The sequence below is a fragment of the Loxodonta africana genome, chromosome 4 (assembly GCF_030014295.1).
Source record: "Loxodonta africana isolate mLoxAfr1 chromosome 4, mLoxAfr1.hap2, whole genome shotgun sequence".
In the NCBI taxonomy this organism is placed as follows: domain Eukaryota; kingdom Metazoa; phylum Chordata; class Mammalia; order Proboscidea; family Elephantidae; genus Loxodonta; species Loxodonta africana.
Window position 1 is genome coordinate 124,123,855 of NC_087345.1, and position 8,770 is coordinate 124,132,624.

The 8,770-nt window shown below is 41.9% G+C and overlaps 1 protein-coding gene across 1 annotated transcript in view; it reads left to right on the forward strand.

Moving 5' to 3' along the window:
• Window positions 1-6,956, forward strand: part of GUCY2C (guanylate cyclase 2C) — a 94,735-nt gene extending 87,779 nt beyond the window's left edge. Inside the window, exons 24-27 of the mRNA XM_003405663.4 lie at window positions 1,007-1,105; window positions 2,637-2,731; window positions 4,807-4,883; window positions 6,349-6,956. Coding sequence (XP_003405711.1) covers window positions 1,007-1,105; window positions 2,637-2,731; window positions 4,807-4,883; window positions 6,349-6,523 — 446 coding nt within the window. The 3' untranslated portion in view covers window positions 6,524-6,956. The remainder of the gene's footprint in view (window positions 1-1,006; window positions 1,106-2,636; window positions 2,732-4,806; window positions 4,884-6,348) is intronic.
• Window positions 6,957-8,770: the final 1,814 nt, after the last annotated feature.

The following is an 8,770-nucleotide window of genomic DNA, read 5'->3' on the forward strand; positions in this document are numbered from 1 at the left end:
CGTTAGTTTTTCCTTAGCTTAAATTAAATCACATCTCCCTACACTTTGTTGGCATTGATCCTTTTTCTGCCCTCTAAGCCTCATAGAGGAGCCCTGCTGACACAGTGGCTAAGTGCTTGGCTGCTAACTGAAAAGTTCAGCATTTTGAGTACACCAGCCACTCCGCAGGAGAAAAACGTGGCAATCTGCTTCCACATAGATTAAAAAACCAAAAACCTGTTGCCATCGAATCAATTCTAACTCTTAGCAATCCTATAAGAGAGAGTAAAACAGCCCCATAAGGTTTCCAAGGCTGAAATCTTTACAGAAGCAGACTACCACATCTTTCTCCTACAGAGCAGCTGGTGGGTTTGAACCACCCACCTTTCTGTTAGTAGCCAAGTCTTTAACCACTATGGCACCAGAGCTCCTTTTGTAAGCGTTACAGCTTTAGAAATCCTATGCAGGGGCAGATTAACCAGTAAGCAAGGGATACTCTTGGATGTGGTTAAAACAGGTAAAATTGTGAACTACAAATTAGTAGGTAAATATACGAAAACCCGTGCATACCTTGCTTATTGGGTAATCTGTCCCTTCCTAAGGATCCGTTCTACTCTGTCCAATAGGGTTGCTATGAATTAGAATTGACTCCATGACAATGGGTTTGGTTTTTTGGTTAAACCTCACAGATGATCCAGAGCACACAGTACAAAAAGAGATTAAAGTACAGAGGGCTTCCCACCTTTGTGACCTAGATCTCTGGACAACATGCCCCTTGTTTAGAGAAAATGTACTTTTCTGTGCTACAGCAAAATGCTTTCTGAAGCATGAGTTGAATAATGGTGCTTCCTTCCTTGGCGGCATCCATTTAAAGCTAACATCGCAGCGCACATTCCACACCCTCAGCACTTCTCCATGACATAACGCTTTCGGCATTGCAACCCTGAGAAGAGACTTACCCATCTGAATTAACCCCACTCTGCAGTTTCCATTACCTCCACTTTCTGTTTTCTGTCCTCCATTTCAGGCCCCTGTGCTGCAGGAGTCGTGGGAATCAAGATGCCTCGTTATTGCCTGTTTGGAGACACCGTCAACACAGCCTCCAGGATGGAATCCACTGGCCTTCGTAAGAATGGGGATTGTGTGTGTGTGTGTGTGTGTGTGTGTGTGTGTGTGTGTGTGTGTGTTTTCTAGAGGACAAAGGTCTGTCTTGTAGCAGAGGGGAATTGTAGGATAAAATGCACAATAAGGAGCTATAAAGTGCTGTGAAATGGAGAATGACCCTTCACCCTGGCATAAAGTAATCCTGCGTCAATCCAGTACTTGCTACATTTGCTTTTGTTGTTGTTTACTGATAATTATTTTATTCTTCTTTCTTTGCTCAGTTTCAGACTGTTGCTGTTATTCTTGGTTCATTTGCAGTACATTCAGCATGTTCTACCAGGAATAGCCATGAAATTTAGCATAGATGACTGCAAGTTAAAACAGTCAGTGGGCTAGATACGGAGTATACGCACACCCTGATTCAATTTCTTATTTTCCTTTTATTTGGTTTCCTAGGAATTGGTTTTATAAAGAAAAAAATCTAAGTATTTGTTATATTCAGAAGCCTATATTGTATTTGCCTGGCAAGGTAGAGGTACAATAGGCTGCATGTAGTAAATAAAAAAAAATTTTTTTTCAATAAATGTCATTAACAGGGATAGTAATAGAAATATACAGAAGAGAGGGGAAAGCATTGGTAGATATGGGTGGGGGCTTACCAAAACACGGGAGGCAAAATATTTTAGGTTCACCATGAGTTGGTATTGAGTCGATGGTGACTAACAACAACAACTGATAATCTAGTACTAGTTTATATTGAAACAATCATGGGATAAAGGAAAGGACAAGGTTGAAGTCAGAGAGATTTCAGTTAAATTCTAACTGTGCAAATCACTGCCTGTGTGGATTGGAGGGATAGTTGCTGGATCTTTCTAGGTCTCAGAATGATGAAAATATAAATTGAAGATGGGATACCAACCCTGCTAGGAGGGATCCTGGAAGGATTTAGCAATCCTCTGATACATGGTAGACATGTCCATTGTGAGGTTGCCATTATTCTTACTATTGTTACTGTTTGTGGTCTGGCTACTAGACACCCACAGTGGGAATGGAGGTCTACAGCAATGGATCTATGAATTGGAATGCCCTCACCAGTTGTTTGTCAGAAGGGTAACAGTATTTCTGAAGAGCGAAATTTGAGAAAATCAAGACTCTGTAACTCTCTGCTAAATGTTTAGTCTTCCCCCAACACTACAGCTACTTATTGGAATTTTACATGAGGACCTAAAACAAAATTCCAACTCCCAAGCTTGCCACCACAAGCCAAATCTAAAACCAGGCCCCAGAGGCTACCATTCTGAGCTGGAATGAGAATCTATGAAGCACAACCAGGGGAGCCCCTTCATTCTGCACCCTGAAAACCAATGCCAGGCCCTCTTTCCATGCATGATAATATTTCTTGTCTCAGGTATTATTTTTAAGTATTCTTCCACTAAAGGATCTAAGATATTAAGAACACCTAAAACAAGCGTCCCAAATCGAGGGGAAACATGTAACTATCTAACAAATTTCAAAATGGACATGATTTTTATTGAATTCTTTTGCATTTCCAGCCTTGAGAATTCATGTGAGTGGCTCCACTATAGCCATCCTGAAGAGAACCGAGTGTCAGTTCCTGTATGAAGTGAGGGGAGAAACATACTTAAAAGTAAGGAACCACAGAGGCAGTATATAGAAAGCACTCACACACACACACACACACGCCACCTCCCTTGAGAATGGGCATCTGGAATGGACACCCCTGGGCTGGTGAAGTGGAGGAACATGAAGATAAAGAATCCTTTTCTGTCTTCCCCACCATGACCGCTCACTAATCCCTGGAGGAGAAGCCACACTGAAGAATGTGAACTCAGAACTTGCCTTTAGCCCACAAAAACACCAAAACCTTTGCCATCTAGTCGATTCCAACTCATAGTGACCCTATACAACAGAGTAGAACTACCCCATAGGGTTTCCAAGGAACGGCTGGTAAATTCAAACTGTTGACTTTTTGGTTAGCACCCAAGCTCTTAACCAATGTGCCACCAGGGCTTCTTACTCTGCAAAGCCCTTTTAATACTTTGATCTATGACCAATATGTGATAAAATGCTGCCACATTTTCCTCCACATATATCCAAATTTTATCCCCAATTCCTCAAAACCGGGCAGTTACAATCTGGTCCAAGACTTATTTTAGGTCAAAACTCCCATCTCTTCACTTACTTGCACTGCTCTCACTGCAAGATGCTGCTACTATCTAAGGCCACCTCTCTTGACCATTCCAAAGCTCTAGAGCAGTGAATCTCCACGTGTGGTCCAGACCCCTTGACACAGCATCATCTGGGTACTTGTTAAATTGCAGATACCTGGACTCCCCACCAGTCAGTTAAACCAGTTACAATGGAGTCCACTCTGTCTCATGGTGACCTTGTGTGTATCAGAGGAGAACTGCAATCCACAGAGCTTCTAATGGCTGATTTTTTCAGAAGATCACTAAGCCTTCCTTTCCAGGCACCTGTGGGTGAACTGGGACCTCCAGCTTTTTGATTAGCAGCCAAGTTCATTAACTGTTTGCTCTACCAAGGGACTCCAATTCTCCACCAGGTCTACTAAATAAGACTCTGTGGATGTAGATCAGGGATCTGTATTTCAAACAAGCATTTCAACTGATTGTGAGGCACACTGAGGTGCATCATTACTCTAAACTCTCCATATTGTTCCTTAAATTTAGAGCCCCTCCCTCCACAGTCACCCAACTGTCAGCAATTGGCTATCAGGCTGTTTTTCACAGTTCATTACAATTTTTCACAATTTGTCTGAAGCTGATTACCATTATTAAGGTTACCTGGCTCCAGAAGTCTTCAGGCTTCTGACTTTACACTCTGATTGCAACTTGCAAAAGCCTCCTTTTATGTAAAGGTGTCCTAACATCACCCTTGCCTTTTGAGCCCTCCATAAATACATTTTTCTGCACAGAACTTTCTGCCCAAGCAGAAGTGGTTTTTGAATCAATGCCATCTAAACACAGCTAGCAAACTGCCATTTTTTTTTTTTAATGTAACCACCCAGTCTCCTTTTCAAATACAAGCTCTAGCAAAGCCAGGGTTTCCAGTAAGTTTCCTCATTTTATAGCCTCCAGATGGGACCCAACAAGGGACAGAGTAATCAGTAAGCAAGGTATGTATGGGCTTACGTCTAAGCAAGGTATGCACAAATTGAAATTGTGCACTACAGAGTAATAAGTAAGCACATGTAAACCCATGCTTACCTTGCTTATTGGGTAATTCATCCCTGGACCCAACAAATATAATTTAGTAAGTGTTTAGTGTGATGCATATGTGTTCATGATTTACACACTGAAGGAAGGGAACCAGTGGCAAAAAGGGCTAGAATGGACAATGAAAACCAGTTGGATTTGTTAGCATATCAAGATTGTAGGTGACTATTCATCCTCTTTTAGAATTCTTGAATTACTGCTACAGTGATATTTTTGAAATGTCCTGGGAGAAAAGAAAACTCTATTTTGAAAAAAACTTGTCTGGTGAAGGAGAGACTTGTTTTTAGAAAAGCGCCGAGATAAAGATCTGTCTAGAGATAATGCAAATCATATCAGAAACAGGTGATATGTTTAAATATTGGCGCTGACAAGAAATTTGGAGGTGAGATGTTTCTGGGGAAAAGAAAATTGTAGGAACAGTGGGCTAGGGCTGCCTGTCTCATCTGTGTCCTTTTTTGTCCACTAGGGACGAGGAACTGAGACCACCTACTGGCTGACCGGGGTGAAGGACCAGGAGTACAATCTGCCAACCCCTCCAACTGTGTAAGCTGCTGGGTGTGGCAGGGAGGGAGAGAGACTTCGGAGGTCTTGGTTTTGTAAGTTGTGCTATATACAGCCAATTTAATTTTGGGAAGTGCTCTGCAGGAGGCAGTGATACATTGGACACAAGGTAAGGGGCTATATATTCAGGAGAAGCTTTAGGAACATCCTTTCTCTGGCAGCTAGAAACTGGTGTTTCAGACTTGCTCAGAAGAACAAGCATTACTTTAGAGATCACTAATGCATGTCTAAGGAGCCTGGTGGCACAGTGGTGAAGCCTTCAGCTGCTAACCAAAAGGCTCAGGGTTCCAGCCTACCAGCTGCTCCACGGCAGAAAGGCTCAGTTCTAGGTTTAAGAGTGTCTCAGGGCGATAGTCTCAGGAAGCCCCCTGTTCTCTACTGTTCCAGTTTGTCTTTCTTTCTTTTTTTTTTTATTTTTAATAAGAATTTGAGTTCTGCTAGAAGTCTGAATTCAGGGCATTGGTTCTAGGGGAAGGCTCTCTCTCTCTGTCGGCTCTGGGGGAAGATCCTTGGTGATCTTCACGTGACATCTATCTCCCCCCATCCTCCCTCTTTGTGCTTCTTTGTCTCTGTGTCTATGCTGCTCCTGATAACGCAGAAGTGATTAGGTTTAGCACACATCCTACACAGATTATGGCTCATTAACATAACAAAGAAACCCTATTCCCAAACTGGATTACATCCACAGGCATAGGGATTAGAATTCCAACACATATCTTGGGGAACACAATTAAATCCATAACAGTTGCCAAAACAACCTAGATCTTTCTTGGGGCCAGGGGACCTCACCCATTATTAAGAGTGCCACAGTTCCATCCCAAACTCTTAAAACCCTGGAACCATTCTGAGCCCTCTACAAATAAGATCCACACTCCTGGGTATGTGTGGGACCAGCGTCTTTTCAGGGTTGAGTGGCAGGGGTCTAGCATTCTCCTGGCTTCTTTTCCCTGACATGTTTTTCCCCTTCCTGCTGTGGCATATGTAAAATTATCTCCTCCTAACCATGACTTCTAATTCTAGCAGCAGGTTGTTCCACTGTGAAATTGAAATATAGCTTTCCATTTGAAATATATTCTGCTTACATATAGCAGGAGTGACTGTCTTAGGCTCATCAAAGGCAAGGCTCCCTTTGTATTCTTTGTACTTCCTGTGTCTAGCAGTGTCTAGCACAGGGTATGCACTCAGCGACTATTTAGTGAACTGACTGGTTATTCTGGAGCTAAGGAGTAAACCAAAAAATACCAAACCCAGTGCCATTGAGTCAATTCCAACTCATAGTGACCCTATAGGACAGAGTAGAACTGCCCCATAGAGTTTCCATGGAGCACCTGGCGGATTTGAACTGCCAACCCTTTGGTTAGCAGCCGTAGCAGTTTACCACTACGCCACCAGGGTTTCTATATAAATTGCTGAGAAGTTCCATTTTCCCTTTCCACCCCCTTTCCAGGGAGAATCAACAGCGCTTGCAAGCAGAGTTTTCGGACATGATTGCCAACTCTTTACAGAAAAGACAGGCCGCAGGGATAAGAAACCAAAAACCTACTCGGGTAGGCAGCTACAAAAAAGGCAGTCTAGAGTATTTGCAACTGAACACCACAGACAGGGAGAGCACCTATTTTTAAATGAGGTCTACGGACTCAGGCAAATTAAACCCCGCTGTACGTGGGCAGTGACCTCACATGTACTGAAAGCCTGCATTGTCCTGATACCTCAATGAAAGAGAAAAAGACTTAGATACATTCTCCTTAGCATTGGCTGCTGGGTCTGGAACGCACACTGTCTCCTATGAATCAGATGTGAGCTCTCAACGCAAGAACTACCTTCTGCTCCAGGGAGTTTTCACCTGGGTAAGGGGAGAAATAAATACACTATCTAAAACTTGAGGAGATTTTGCTCTTATTTCATTTATTTTGTTTTTGTTTTGTTTACTGACTCTTCCTGTTTTTTTTTAAATTGTCCCAATTATATTTTAAATACCTTATTGTCATTAAATTATATTTAATTCATAATTTTTACAGAAAATATGTTATATTTTAGGCAGGAATAAAAGTTAAAATTTACTGCATCTGTTTATGTGTATCCACCTATTCTATCCATTTTCCTGGAATGCACCAGATATCATCCTGTGCTCACTGAAAAGCTAATTAAATTCCCCTGCACTAACGCAGGGCAAAGCTAGCATTGTTGCTCAGGGGTAAGAAACCCAAGGTCAGTATCACCCGCAGCACGTAAGGGGATTTTTGTATCTATCCTTGTACCACAAAAAGCATGTCTGGGAAAAAGTCAAACACTATTTACCTGTGAAGACATGATACTTCAGACTCTGCAAATATCCCCCTTCCCATCATCCAGCAAGGAACCCTACAGGCAGAATGGTTAAACGAGCAACTGAAAGGTTGGCAGTTCAAACTCCCGCTCTTTGGGAGAAAAGACCTGGCAATTTGCGCCCATAAAGATTTCAGACTAGGAAACCCTATGGGAAAGTTCTACCCCTCTAATACGGTTGCTGTGAGTCAACTCAATAGCACGCAACAACAATCATCCAGCAGCCATCCTCTATCCCTTCTTTCATCACTCCGGCACGATCCATTTACTTAAAATCTCTGGGAAAATGATGGAAGCCAGCTGCTGTTAAGTAGACTAGAGTCAGTAAAGCCAAGAACAAACTTGTAACACTTCTGGCACTAACCTTCAAAACTGAAAGAACTGCTCCAACCACCATTCCAGAGATTATGAAAAATGTTATGTCTTCTCTACCACCTAGAAAAGCAGAAAATAAGAATAATAAATTGACTCTGGATTTACAAGATGACACTTAATATACAATAAGAGTCCTTACATGGAATCTGGAGGTTTATAATTTGTGTGTGCCTTAGTGTCCAGCACAAGGAAGCTTTCTGCTGGAGGATGAGATTGTGACGTGAAAGTTCTTGGTCATTCATTCAGTAAACATGTATTGAGCATCTCCACTTATTCCAGGGACTGTGTTTTGTGTTAAACCAAACCAAACCCATTGCTGTCAAGTCAATTCTGACTCATAATGACCCTATAGAACAGAGTAGGTCTGCCCCATAGGGTTTTCAAGGAGCAGCTGGTGGATTCTAACTGCTGATCTTTTGGTTAGCAGCTGAGCTCTTAACCACTACACCACTAGGGCTCCTGTGTTTGGTGTTAGAGGTATAGAAACATAGTCTCCACCCTTAGGAGCTTTGAATCTAATAGATGACAGAGAAATGTAAAGAGATACGTGGGTTTTGGTACCAAACAGCATTCTTGACAACTTAGAAACTCAAAGACCAACTAGAAAAACTCAAAAGCATCTTTAATGCTAATGGAGCATTGATGAAACAACTTACTTGAAGGCTCCAATGTTCACCTTCCCTCATGGAAGCTACACGATTGTGAAATGCTTCTTGACCTTGAAACAGGGTGTGGTCTCTCTTACCCAATTAGTCGTGTGATACGGTACCCTTGATGGCACTGACCTAAGATTGGGACCCAACCAAGGGTCAAATCCCTGATCTGCTCTTTTCTAGCTGAAATTAACTAATGTCTCTAAGCCCTTGATATTTCTTCAGTGAATCATGACTCATAGAGTTGTTGTAAAGATTAAAAAAAAAAAAAAAATTACCAAGTACCTACCACACTGTCAGTCACCTAGTAGATTCTCAGCATATAATCTCCCACTTTTCTCCTCTACTCACCTTACAAACCAGAACTAATATTTTTCAAAGCTAGGACCTGCACGTGAGCTAAGTATATATAAGAGCACTATGCTAATTTTTTTTCAGCAATATGTAAAAAAAGAAAAAATTGGCATAGTGCTTATGAAAATACCTTGGAGGAGGGAAGACACAGTTGCCAAACAA